Source organism: Mirounga leonina, unplaced genomic scaffold, assembly GCF_011800145.1.
Source record: "Mirounga leonina isolate KUSES-001 unplaced genomic scaffold, KU_Mleo_1.0 Mir_107, whole genome shotgun sequence".
Lineage (NCBI taxonomy): Eukaryota > Metazoa > Chordata > Mammalia > Carnivora > Phocidae > Mirounga > Mirounga leonina.
Window position 1 is genome coordinate 6,055,929 of NW_023270233.1, and position 13,823 is coordinate 6,069,751.

The 13,823-nt window shown below is 57.5% G+C and overlaps 1 protein-coding gene across 1 annotated transcript; it reads right to left on the reverse strand.

Moving 5' to 3' along the window:
• Positions 1 to 834: 834 nt before the first annotated feature.
• On the reverse strand, positions 835 to 13,421 carry LOC118018589 (protein TBATA-like). The gene is made up of 9 exons (XM_035017218.1): positions 13,375 to 13,421; positions 11,839 to 12,074; positions 9,256 to 9,411; positions 8,290 to 8,369; positions 6,607 to 6,783; positions 4,438 to 4,519; positions 3,503 to 3,647; positions 1,920 to 1,972; positions 835 to 920 (listed from the first exon to the last, which is right to left on the reverse strand). The coding sequence occupies exons 1-9, from the start codon at positions 13,419 to 13,421 to the stop codon at positions 835 to 837; spliced, it is 1,062 nt and encodes a 353-aa protein (XP_034873109.1).
• Between the last annotated feature and the right edge of the window lie 402 nt (positions 13,422 to 13,823).

The following is a 13,823-nucleotide window of genomic DNA, read 5'->3' on the forward strand; positions in this document are numbered from 1 at the left end:
GCTTTCCAGGGAATCTGCAGAAATCTCAAGGAACACTGGACTTCCCAGAGAATCAAAGGCCATCTTCTCTAGATGGTAAAGGATAGCGAAACCCCAGCTGGGTCCCATTTATGGAAGGTCTCTTTCCTCCTTGATCTTTCCAACCACCATTTTGCTAAGGCTTATGCGTTTCCGATTGCAGTGCCACCTTTGGTGAGGGTTGCTGTTTGGAAGGCAGTAGAACACAGTGGGGAAGATCAGGAGTTCCCCAGCCAGATATGCTGGATTTGGGGCCTGCCCCTGCCACTTACTGTGTGGCTTTGGACAAGTTATTTCACTGTTTGAGCCTCGATTTATTCATCTGTAAAATGGGAGTGATGATATTCATGGTCTGTCTCACAGAGCTTTTGGGAGAATCGAATATGGTACTGCTAGGAACTCAACAGTTGGTATCGATGGTTACTTTATGGAGGCCCGTGGGTTCTGACCTCTGCTCTAACCTACCCAGAGCCCTGTGTGTCTTTGCTCAGGAGGGACAGAGCCTCTTTCTCAGGCTGCCCTTCAGCTCCTAGGAACATAGAACCACTGGGTAAGCCCCGCATGGGTGGTACCACTTGGGCTTTCTCCAAGGGAATGGGACAGTTCTGTGCAGCCCATCCCCGCTCCTGGAATAAACGACCCCCAAGCACAGACCCACTACAGAGAGTAGAGTGGAATTGTCCTCCTAAAGGGAAGGCAGCCTTTTAATGGGCTCCATGTGATAGGAAAATCGGTGTTGCTGTTGAGGTGGTGGGGCTGAGAACAGCCTCAAACCTGGGGGCAGCTCCTGAGCAAGGCGGGCAAAGGGACTTGGAGTCAGCATTCTGCCTTTGGCTTTGAAGTTCTCTCTTCTGCGTTCTGGCTTGAATGCATCCGAAGAACTTGTGCTCTTCCGATATACTCTGGAGGTAGGGAAGACATCAGTCAGGAGAGGACGGGGAGGGGCCAGGCCCCTAGCTGGGAGCTGCTCCGGAGACCTAGTGGAGCTCTTCTCCCCGCAAGGCCCCAGGCAGATGTGGGTCAAGCCCAGCTTTTGCTCTGGGCTCTGCTGGTGACCTGGAAGGAGCCGACTCCCTTCTCTGAGCTTCACCTCCACCTCTTCTTTCTACACCCAGACAACAAATACTTAGGGAGTACCTACTCCAAGCCAGACGCTCAGCCCCCTTAGGACCCCCATAGTCCAGTGGGGGAGAATACTGTACATGGCGGGTAGCTGTCCTCTTTTCAGCCCCTGCCCTGGCCAAAGGCACCAGGATGATGCAGCAGCCTCCTCCCTGGTCTCCCCCCATCCCCTCTGGCCCCCGACAGTCCATTCTCTACTCAGCAGTCAAAGGCGTCCCCCCAGGCCCTGCTCGTAAGGCTCCAGTGCACCCCCACCCCCTCTGCATGGGACCACAGGCCAGCCCTGTCCCCCTATCCCATCTCATTTCTTACCTGTCCTGACCCACAAGGCCCCAGCCACCCTGGCCTGCGTGTGCTTTCACCCACACACTGGGCAGGTGAGAGTCCTACTTCTGGGTTCTCCCTAGACCCGCATCGGGCGGGATCCTGCCTGTTGTTCAGCTCAAGGAGCCTTCTCCACACCCTGCCAGTCCTTCTTACTGTCCCTCACTTTACTCTGCTTTCTTTTCCTCATGGCACCTAATCCCCTCAGATGTTTTTATTTGTTGTCTGCACTCCCCGTCACGAGGAGGATGTAAGCTCATAAAAGCAAGAATGTGTCTGGACTCTTCCCCAGAGCCTAGCTCACAGCTGCTGAGAAGTCTGCATTGAATAAACGATAAAATAGATGAATGGACAGAACGGGCAGCTTCATCTCCAGGGTCCTTGGATCCCCCAAGGCATACAGCCAGGGTGGGCCTTGGGGAGCCCCCAGGATGATCTGCTGCATGGAATCTTACCCGGTTTGTCGCCTTTGGGTAGGGGCGGTGTCTTCGTCTTCTTCGGGGATTGGCTGTAACGGACACACAGACAAGGCTGGGAAGGTGAGGCGGGGGCAGAGTAGCAGGGTGCGGGGCGGGGGGGGCGGGGCAGGGAAGGAACTGCTCCAGGGAGACGCATGAGCCGCCCCTCCTGGAGATCCCCAAAGCATCGGCTCCCCTGTCAGGAACCACCCCAGCAGGACCCTGAGAGATAACTGTGACTCCTTTGCCTGGCTGTGGCCACAAGGAACCAAGGCCCCCTGGCCCTCGGAGCGGTAAGGGAGGCCCCAGCCCACGGCAGCCCACCCCAGCCCCTGCTTGGCTCCCGCTTCCTGGCAGAGAGGAAAGCTTCCCCCGTGAGTGGAGAAACCGGAGCTCCTGCTACCCTAATAGAGGACTTGAGCAAGCCTGTTTACACACCCCATGTAATTGTCCTCCCTACAACTCTGGGAGAGGGGTTTTGAGAGGTGCAACTGAGGCCCACGGATGGGCGGTGGCTTGCCAGAGCTCACAGTGTAGCCTACCTTCCTTCTGGGCCTCCCCTGGTCTCAGAGCAGAAAATAGAACCCAGCTCAGGGCCAGAGCGAGAACCCAGGTCTTCAACAAACCTAAATGAGCACAAGCACCCGCCCCCTTCTCACCAAGCTGCAACCACCCCCAAACTTAACTAACATTCCCTAGAGTGAGCACATTCCTGCCTCCCCTTCCTGACGGCCCCCCACTCTCTCACTGGCTCCTTCAAATCCTCCCTATCCCAGCAGCGTTCCCCAAGCTCTATCAGAAAAAGCTCGGGAGATTGTCAAAATGACGCATCCCCTGGCTCATCCCCAACCTGCTGTGTAGGAATCTCTAGGAATCTGCATTTTTCACAAGGTCTCTGGCAAATCTACATGGGGCTGGGCTGGCAAGTTAGACCGGCCCGAGGCTGAATCCTAGCTCTGCCGCTGCTCAGCTGGGTGACTTTGCTGAGCCTGAGTTTTCCAATCTGTAAAATGGGGGTACCGCTGCCTCCGCGGGTGGTTGCGTAGGCTGCAAATACGTGAGCCTTCTGCTGATGTCAGGCAGCACGGCGGTCACGCATCATTGCCAGTTCCGTTGCCGACACCTGGCCCTACTCACCTGCCTTGTGAGGACTTCCCTAACCTTCCCTTGCCCTGTGTCCTCCGCTGTGCGAGGCGCTTAACGCCGCCATTAAGGTACTTCTGCTGGCCTGCTAGCTTTCCGTCTCTTCTTGCCTTCCCAAAGACCGAGAGCGGGAGGGCTCGACGTGGCTTCTCCAGCCCTGCCCTGCTACAGCTGACGCAGGTCACCCCTTGGGCGTCCCCCAGGGCCAGCCGCCGAGGCCTGGGCTGGCAGAGGGGCCTTCAGGCAGCACGGGCACGCCTGGGGGGGAGGGTCCCCAGGGGAGGGGCTGCACCTCCTCCCCCTCCAGCACAGGCTCAGTGAGCCCAGGCTGTGGCCAGTGCCCGGATCCCTTCTCCAGACCAGCCCGGCCTCACCTGGGAGGGACGTGAGGGAACAGTTCTGGGAACAGAGGGGCAGGTGAGGGGTGTGGAGCCCACCTGTAGGGTGGCTGTTGCCTCTCTTGAGATGGCTCTTGGACTTCCTGGAGCTGATCGAGAAGTTTTTCCACCGGGATAGAGTCTAGGGGCTGCGGAAGGAGCTGAGCCACCGCTGTCTGCAGGAGTCCCAGTGCTAGGTCTTTCTCTGTAAGCACAGCCGGGGGCGGGGGGGGGGGGGCACGGTCCTCAGTGGTAAGACCCACCCTGTCCTGTCGCCACAAGGGACAGGCTGGAAGCAGGGCCTCCAGCTCTTCTGCCCACCTCTGGCCCAGGGCAACTCTCTCTAACCATCTGACATTCTGCCTCCAGGTCCCCTTTGGGGGGCCCCCCTTCTGTCCTGGCCCCTATGTATGCAGAGCACCTAGCCCGTCCCCACCTGTCACCACACGATCACATGCATGTGCCTTGTTCTTGGCCCCCTTTGGCTCACCCAGCAGCCATGCCTCCAGGCTGTCTCTGGAAAGCCCCCTGGGGACCTGCCTCCAGCCCCTGCCCTGCCTCTCCTCCTCCTCTCCCTCCATCTCCATCAGCACTCCTCAACCCCCCACTTAGATACACCCACCCCCCATCCCAGTGTGTGCACGGGTGTCCGCTCATGTGTCCCCGTGCGTATGTTGTGTCTGGGTGTGCATGTTTCCCACAGTGCTGAGTGAGGGGGTCTGTCTGCTGAAGACATATCTGGACTTCTCCGTCCCCGGTGCCAAGGGCGGTGGCCAGCCCGAGGCCCCTCCGAGAAGCAGGGTGATGGGAGTCCTGCCGAGGGGGAGGGAGGAGGGAGCAGAGGGGCCATCCGGCTGGAACAGGTTCGTTTGGGTCTCCAAAAATGAGCAGCAGCCCAGGGGGAGGGCCCTGGGTGGGAGCCGAGGACGTCCAGAGAACGAGGCCCTCAACAGCCTCCAGCCCGAGAAAGCCCGGGGCACAGGCCGTGTCCTCACCCTTCGGGGGAGCATACAGGAGCCAGAACTGGATAGCGCTCAAGGAGTCTGTCTGCAGGATCTGACAAAGGAGCTCCAGGATCTGCGGGCAGGACCACAGGCCCCGGGTCAGTGTGTCCGGATGGCACGTCCCAGCCAGCAGCACAGGCCCCTCTCCCACAACGTGGGCTCCCAGAGCCACATGCTTGGCTAAACTGGTCCCCACCATGGCTCCTGCCTGTGACTTTGCACCTTACAGAGCACTTTCTCTGCCACCAGTCCCGGAGGAAGAGTCTTAACCTCCTCACAGGACAGAGGAAGAATCGGAGGCCTTGAAGGAGGAGGACACCCAGCAGGGAGACTGTGGCAGAACGAAGCTTCGGAGTCATGTCTATGGACCCCTCCTCCCTGAACCCCACGTGGGCTGATTGTACCCCAAAGTCCCTCACTGGGAAGGCAAAGTGAGAGCGGGTTGGTCGGCAGCTCAGAGACGCACCGAGTCCCAGATCCCTGGGTCCTTGGCGTGGGGATTTCAGGAACCCCACAGGCCTTCCCACCCTGGAGCTCCCAGGGTCTGGAGACGCTAGCATGGAGGTGGGGTGATCCCAGTGGGCAGGCTGAGGGTCAGGGCTGGCTGCTTCTGCAGACTGCCCAGCCTGGGGCTCCATCTTGCCGAGCAGCGTGCACACTTCTCTCTCGGCCACTTCCTTGGCCGCTTCCTCAGCCTGGGGCATCTCTGCCACTTCCGGGCCCTCTTCTACCTGTGTTCTCCAGTTAAGTGTCATCGGGGGGAGATCCAGCTCTGGGTCGGGTGGGATATGGGGGCTCCCTAGGCGGGGCTGCTGATGGCGGCTGTGGCTACAGTCGGCTGGAGTTGGGGCCCGCGGTATGAGGTGGAGCCCCTGGAGTCCTAGGAAAGTGGGGTCCCCTCAGTGCTTGGCAGTTGGTCTTCCCAGGACCTGATAGGGCCTCTCAGTCCCCAGTAGGTCTGCCTCATCCTTGGCAGAGTGGGAACCGGGCCGAGACTCTTCCCAGGCCTCTGCCTGCTAGGGTGCCCCCTCAGCCCCAGATACCCACCTGTTGCAGTGACCCCCCACCCTGGGTCTGCCCCTGGGCCCTTCTCCGTTCTCCGCGTCCAACTTACCTGCCCTGGGCCCCCTCCCCACAGGACCCGAGAACCTAATTCCAGGCAAGGTGAGGCCGCCCTATGGTGGAGAAAGTACTGTTCTAGTCCCGGCTATGCTGCTCCCTCGCTGGGGACCTGGGCCACAGATTGTCACCTGGCAGGGCCTTAGCCTCCCCGTCTATGGAATGGGGGTTCCAGGCCCTGTCTGATGTAGCCGCTTCACTGGGCTCTTATAAGTCTCCAAAGAGACTGCAGGCTTGAAAGTGCTGGTCACAGGGAGGACGTCAGGATGCTGGTGCAGGGTCTAACCTTTCCTGGAGAACATGTATGCATTTGAAAAGGGACCGTGAGATACAGCCTTAACCCTCTGGCGTTGGTCCCGGACTCATCTCAGGCCTTGACGGGGAAACTTGCACAGGAAAGAGGTGGGTCTGTGCGTCACCGTGGCAGAGACCAAACCCCTCCGAGCGTGGGGAGACCCAGCTGGGGCTGGCCTGGCTGGCTGTCATTCCCCCACTGTAGTTCCCTTAGCCCTTCGCGACAACACGTTCATGCTCCCAGCTTGGGTGGATCATGGAACTAAAGCCCGGAGGGGAGAAGGGTTTCAAAGAGAGGGAGAGCCTCCCGCAGAAACCTGGAAGCAACAGGGGATTGGATCCAGGGGCTTGACTCCCAGGCGGGGAGTTTCTGGGGCTGACAGTTTCAGGTACAAGTATCCCCTGGGAGAGGCCACACAGCCTTTTTTTTTTTTTTTTTTAAGAGAGAGAGAGAGGTGGGAGGAGGGGCAGAGGGAGAGGAAGAGAGGATCTTAAGCAGCCTCCACCTCAGCGTGGAGCCCGAAGCGGGGCTCCGTCTCATGACCCTGAGATCATGACCTGAGCCCAAATCAAGAGTCTGATGCTTAACCGATTGAGCCCCCAGGCGCCCCGAGAGGCCACACTTTAAAGCAGTTTGTAAGCACCCCATTTGGGATTGCTGTGAGCCTGGGAGCAGCACCACCATGTTTGCAGCCCTCAGACCAGGCGTCCATTGGGCCGCAGTTCCCAGCGTTCCCAGGGCCTCACCAGCAGCTCCTGATCCTGCGGAACGATGGTCTGGACTCCTCCATCTTTGCCAGAAGGATAAATCCGTGGGCCCTGGTGGGAGTGGCGGCCACCAATGGCTCGGGTGGAAGTGGGGATGAGCCTCCCGGTCTCGGCCGAGTACTTTGCCCCTTGCTCCCGTTGAGGCTCCTCCTTCTGCTGGGATCAAAGTGGCCAGAGACTCCAGGTAGTGAGAGAGATATTGAGAGAGAGAGAGAGAGGCTCAAGGAAGAAGGCAGAGGGGAAGAGAAGGAGGCCTCGTCACACCTCCAGGGCATCACCTCGCCTCCTGGAATCCTAGCATCACAACGTTGCAGGGAACTGGGAGGATGACCAGGGCGGCCCCACCCTGTTCTATACTCCGGGGCCTCTCTATAGCCAAAGTTCTTCCTTCTGAAACTTCTTGAATTCTGGAGCTCCTCTGAAGTCCTCATATTTCCTCCTAGGGAGACTCTCCTTCCCTCTCACCCCTGTGCCCATCAGAGATCTGAAAGCAGTATCCCAGGCTGAAGGCCCCCACTGCCTACCTTAACTCCCAGCTCAGCTGCCCCCAAGCTTGTCCCCAAGAGCTTGTCATTCTTTCTTTGCTCTGGGAAACCCTCCTGAGCCAGGCTTGCGGGTATGAGGCCTGGGACCTCCTACCCCTGCAACCCCAGTTGAGACTGGTAGTATACGTCTTCTGATTTTATTTATGTATGTATATATGTATGTATGTATTTATATTTTTTATTTTAGAGGGAGCAAGAGAACCCATGTGCATGAGCGGTGGCGGGGGAGGGGGGGCGGTGCGCAGAGGAAAAGGGAGACTCCCCGCCGAGCACAGAGCCCGACACCCAACATGGGGCTCTATCCCAGGACCCTGAGGTCAAGAGTCGGACGCTCAACTGACTGAGCCACACAGGAGCCCCTACACTTCTCCCCATTTTAAAGATAAGAAAACTGAGACCCAGAAAGCTTAGCTGAGTTGCCGTGATCATTGCAGTGAGTTAGCCGCAAAGCAGGAAGAACTCTGTTGCCCAAGACAAGGGCAGAACCAGACTCTGTCCCAAGGGCCACACCTGTCCTCAGTCCAATTCCAAATACCTCCAAGCTGCCTCCCAGTTGTCTTTACTGGATTACTAACAAACGGCACCCAGGAGGTGCCCCCATCTTGTTTGAAATCCTTCAGGGATTCTCCAGTCCTTATGAGATTCGACACTACAGGAAGTTCAGAAATTAAGAACAAGCTCCTCTTTTTGCCCACATCCAAAGTTGGCCCCTTCTCACCTTCCCTGCGCCGCCCCCCCCCCAACATGGCTGCCCACGTATCCCTGCACTTCAGCCGCGGTCTCTAAGGATGTCCTGCATTTCCCAGCTTCTGAGCTTTTGTGCTGCAGGCCTCACTAGGAACGCCTCCCTTGCCCACTTCCAAACATCCCACCTGCGTTATGACCCCTTCTTGGATTTCTCCACCTAGCCACCTTCTCTTCTCCTTGGGGCCCTTGCTGCAACCCTTCTCCTTCAGGTTGGTGTTCTGCGGCCCCTCCTCCCCGTGCCAACAGCCCCCCACTCTTGTGGACACGGGCTCTACTGCCCGTGAGGTGGAACCCACTTGGGAGGGGTTTTGTTACAAAGGGCTAGACCCTTCGGATCTCTTCTCAGGCAGCTCCTTTGTTCTGCACCCACCTTTTTGCTCTTCAGCTCATTCTCCTTGGTGAAGATGGCCACCTGGGAGGCCAGGTCCCTCAACTCCTTCTTCCAGGCCTCTGGGAAGACATTGCCAGCTGATACCTGGGGTCCTCCTCCCTGCCCTCCCTGTGGTACCCGGCATTGGGAGGGCTGTAGGGGGAAGCGCCGAAGAGCCTGCTCACCTCCCCAGCCTTCCGCCTTATATCTTACAGGGAAAGGGGGAGGCGGTAACCTTGAGGGAAGGAGGAAGAATCCACCCCTTGGTGGGTGAGTGTGGTCACTACTGGAGGGGGCCGACGTTGATATCCTAGCCTGTGGCTTCACTGGGAGATGCTAGAGATGCTTGGCTACCTGGACCAAGATGAGTGCAGGTTAATCCAGCTTTGCCTCTCTTAGGCACCTGAGGCCAGCACTGAGACTCAGTTGCTGCGCTGTCCCAGTCACTCAGATATTGACCTGCCCCTGGCGAAGTTGGGGACATGGCACTGCGGTGAGCCTCCCTAGCCTCTCTGCCCTGCACGGCTGTCCTGGATCCTCCCCGGGGCCTCTCCCGGCCCCCATCCCACCAGTGGGCTTCCCCTTGGCCCTCAGGGAAGGGCAAGGAGCAGGGCAGGGCAGTGGCCGCCGGAAAACTGCTACTCCAGCTCCGTCTCCAGCTGACTGCTCCGAATGGCTGGTGCCTGAGCATCCAAGCGACTCAACATTTCCAATATCGTTCCTATCTGTGGCTGTAAGTCACGTGACTGTGGCCCAGATCTGCCTGTCGTCTGATTGTCATTACTCCTCAAACACCTCAAATCGGAGTAGGGGCCACGTTTCTGAGGACCTGGGGGATGCGGAAGTATGCAGATGCTGCTGTCTGAGGAAATGAGGAAAAATCTAGGGTACCCCACAGGACCCCACTGACCTAAGAGCTCTTTCCTTCCCAGGAACCTGGAGAGGGCCTGCTGCCCAAGTACCCACCAGAAGAAAGCCGGGGTTCCCGATTGGACTGCGGGTCTCCGATGGGGACAGAGATGGTGGGCATCCCCATCAGACAGCGGGATAAAAGTGTGGCTTGAGGCAAGGGGGCAAGAGAGAACTCGTCTCTGACGACACACACGGGCTTCCCGGTGAGATCTGTGAAGGGTGAAAGGCCACGGGAAGGAGGTGGGTGGACCCCAGGAACCCCAGGAGGCTGGGAGGAGGCTGGTGGGCAGGGAGAGCACTGAGCCCGCTTCTTCCATAACCACAAGCCCATAGATCGCTGGACCTGGGAGGCCCTTCGGCCACAGAGGCCTTACCCACGGGGACATTAGAGTGGACTGTGACAGGCTGTGCTCAGGGTCACCCAGTGAGTCAGGCGGAGGTGAGATAGGAACCCAGGCTTCCTGGGACCCTAGTCTTGGGGTCCTTCCGATTTTCTAGGACAGAGCAAAGAACTGCAGGTGTGAACACACAGAGGTAGGCAGCTTAAAGAGGAGGACATGGCGCTGGGGCATTAACCCACAGTCTGTGACCAGAGGGGCCTGGGCTCAAATCACAGGGAGTAAGATTTAGCCAGACCCCCTGGATAAAACTCCTTGCTATCTGTCAGCCGTGCAGGGCAGCCTGGAGGAGGTGGTGAGCAGCTTACACACGAGGACCCTTCTGGCTTACAGTCTGTGTGACCGTGTTTTGTCGTCCATCGTGAAGCTTCAAGGACCAGACTGGTTAGGATCTAGCATGGTGGCTCACTCTGTCCTTCCGGAAACACTCTCCTTTTGGTCGGGCGTCCCCTCATTCTCCTGGTCCCTCCTAACTCACAGGCCGCTCCTCACCTCCTCTGCTCCTTCCTTCTCACCTCCTTGCCCCCTCGGCCTTGGGGTCCCTGGGCTCTCCTGCATCTACACAGGCTCCGGGCTCACCCATCCAAGCACGCCACTTTCAATGCCATCCCTCCTCGAATGGCCACATCGGCATCTCTCGCCTGAACCCTGGGCCCAGCTGCCTACTCTGCACTTCTACCCCCAAGCCTGAAAGGTATGTGGAGTCTCACATCTCCTGGGTCCCCACCAAATTCCCCATCCCTCCCCCACCCTGCGCTGGTCCTTGCTTCAGGCTTTTTTTGCCTCACAGCCAGTGTGACTCTGGTTTTCTAGTCACTCAGGCCCAGCACCTGGGAATCATCCCTGACTGCTCTCTGCCTTTCCTACTCATTTTTTTTTTTTTAAGATTTTATTTTTTATTTATTTATTTGAGACAGAGAGAATGAGAGAGAGAGCACATGAGAGGGGGGAGGGTCAGAGGGAGAAGCAGACTCCCTGCCGAGCAGGGAGCCCGATGCGGGACTCAATCCCGGGACTCCAGGATCATGACCTGAGCCGAAGGCAGTCGCTTAACCAACTGAGCCACCCAGGCGCCCATTTTCCTACTCATTTTTAACCACTCTGCAAATCCTATTGGCTTCCCCTCCGTGTATCTCCAGAACAGGGCCACTCACTCTTCCACTGCTACCTCCTTGGTCCATGCCACCCTCCAGACAGTGGCCAACACATCACTCCTGTCACTTCTTTGCCTTTACTTTCCAATGGTTCCCGTTGACTCAGTGAGATGGCTCAATGGCAAGTGGGGTGACCTCCAAGGCCCACATGATCAGGACCCTCACCACCTCTCTGGTGCATCTCCTTTCTACCCCTCCTTACTCTGCTCCAGCCACACTGGCTTCCTTGCTGATCCTCCAGCAGAGCCAGGATTCGTGCCTCAGGGCCTTTGCACTTGCTGTTCCCTCTGCCTGGGACATTCTTTCCCCCAATATCCACATGGTTCATGCCCTCTCTCCTTTAGTTCTTTGCTCAAATGCCATGCTATTGATGAGGTCTCCTCCCCTCTAGAGCCTTGGCACTTCCTACACTCTGACACCTTACCTATTTCCTATCATTTCCCACCAGAGTCAGCTCCATGAGGTCAGGGACTCTTACTCACTGTCATATTCCCAGCGCCTAAAATAGTGCCTGACTTCACACTCAATAGATATTTGATGGACAGATGGCTAAGTGAATGAATTGGCCTGAGTTCGAGAACAGAGTGCAGTTCTGGGGTAGAACATTCATCCCTTTCTCTGATTTGTAAAATGGGAAGATTGGCAATGAGGGGCATCGTCTACGGCTACACAGTCTGCCTTGGAGCCTGCCCCCCAGGTCAAGTCTTTGCTCGACTAAGTGCTTGCAAGTGGCCAAGCAGCTCTCTGACCCTGACCAAATCCCCATCCTCTCTGAGTCTCAGCTTGGAAACAGGGGCTGGGTCCTCCCTTTCCAGTTTTTTTTTTTTTTTTTTAAGATTTTATTTTTTTTGACAGAGAGAGACATAGCGAGAGCAGGAACACAAGCAGGGGGAGTGGGAGAGGGAGAAGCAGGCTTCCCGCAGAGCAGGGAGCCCGATGTGGGACTCGATCCCAAGACCCTGGGATCATGACCTGAGCCGAAGGCAGACGCTTAACGACCGAGCCACCCAGGCGCCCCCCTCCCTTTCCAGTTTTTAAGACGGCCCTGCCACCTCCAGCCGGGCCCCTACCTACCCCAGGCCTACCTTGGATATGGGTCACGCGTTGTGGGTGGGGGTGGTGTCGTGAGAAGAAGGAGTGGTGGCTGAGGCGGCCAAAGCGGTAGGCACCAGGGGTTTGAGGCTTGGGGGTCTTCAGTGTCGTTTGGATCAGCTGGAAATCCACGATCCCTGGGATCATGAGTTCCTTCTGTGGCCTGCCGTCCCCGTGGCTCCTTGGCCTGTGCTCTGACTTCTTTTCAGGCTTCAGCTCAGCCCTTGGACTGGAAGAGAAGGTCAAGGAGAAGCTAATGGAACCTCCTAGCAGCAGTGCCCACCCGGCTCAGAGCTCGGTGCTTATCTGGAGTCTATTCCCGAGACACTCTGAAATCGGTTTCCAGGATTTCACTTCCACCCCCATGGCACCCAAAGCCGGGCCTCCCCCAGGGTCCTCTCCCAACTGGTACAATCCAGTCCCAGGGAGCCTTCTGTCTTCCTAAGATGCCTTAGCAGGGAGCTAGGATCTATTTGAGAGAACTCAGATGGAATCTCCCAAGACCTCAGTCTTCTCCCAGAAACCCTCTCTCAAGCCAGAAAAAAGAAGCCATAGACCCACCTACTCATCCAAATACCTGGGTTGGAACAAAGGTACCTTATATGCACAGACAGACACAGCAAGGGCCTCTCCCCAAGCTGACTGCTGGCAGCCCAGGAGAAGCCAGCTATAGGCGGTCCCCCTGGCCCCCGGGCCCCCCGGCAGTCTTGGCCCAGATTCAGCGTCCAGAGGCCAAAGCTGGAGCACCGAGACCAGACAGCGCCTTTTCCCGTGGGGGCCCCTCCCAGGAGACGCAGAGCTGATGGGGCTGCATTCAGAGTAGCAACGCTGCAGGGACGCGTCAAGCTCTTGCTCAGCTTCGCTGGAGATAAGCTTCTCGGGTTGTCTGTCCTCCACCCTGCACCCCTGCCCTCTGCTGAGGATGCCGGGCCCTGCCTCTGGAGGGTAGCTCGAAGTCAGTCCAGCAAGGATCCAAAGGTGGGGTCATCTCCGCCTGGGGCCTGGTGGGACCACCTGCCTGTGCGCTGTCTGCATTCCCTTCTCCCGCTGGCCCTGGCTGAAGGGAGGCCCTCTGGAGAAGAGATGGGCTCTGGATATGCTAAGCAAGGTGCTCTGCCCCGGGACCCTCTGAGGATTTCGCTGACCAGGCCCCTGAGTTTTCTGTGCCGTCCTCGACTGGCCTCTAAGGGATCTGGGACTTAAAGAAATAAAGCAAACCTTCTCTGAAAGTTGCAGTTACCTGGCCTCCCCTACCCCAACTGACGGAGGATGTCACCCCTTAAAAACCCCAGGAATTCTAGCACTAGGCACTTCTGCCCCCTGCCACCATGTCCTCTCCTTCCAGGGAAGGACCCAGTTTGTGACCTGTGCTAACTCAGGCCCGAGAACCCACCTGGGGCCTGGCTGAGGGCAGCAGAAGGTGAGACCTCTCCGTCTGTCGGGTTCCCCCCGGCCATCTTCGTCTCCCACCCCACCCTGCCCCCACCACCTCCTTGGTCAGCAGCGGGGGGGCCCACGGGGTGTCTTGCCTCATCCGTGGATGTTCAGCCAACTGGGTCTTCACCTCCGTAGCCATTGTAGACTTTCTAACAGAGTAAAGGCCGGTGAACCTAACACTAGTGTTGAAGATGGATAAGAGGACCTCTCATACACTGGCGGTGGGAGTGTAAACAGGAACAGACACTTGGGGGAGAAAAATTGGCAATGTCTTGTAAAATTGAACATTTGCATGGTGTAGCACTCAGTGGTTCCTCTCCCTAACATACACCCAACGGATGCTCTTGCTCTCGTACCACTGGGGCTGTTTGTGAGAATATTCAGACTAACGTTGTTCAAATTACCCAACACCTGGTGACATCCCAAATGTCCAATGGCGGAAAGAATGGGTAAATGAGCTGTGCTACATGTGGGCAATTGAACATCATATTGCAGTGGAAATGAACCACAGCTACGCAGACCAACATGAATGAATCTTACA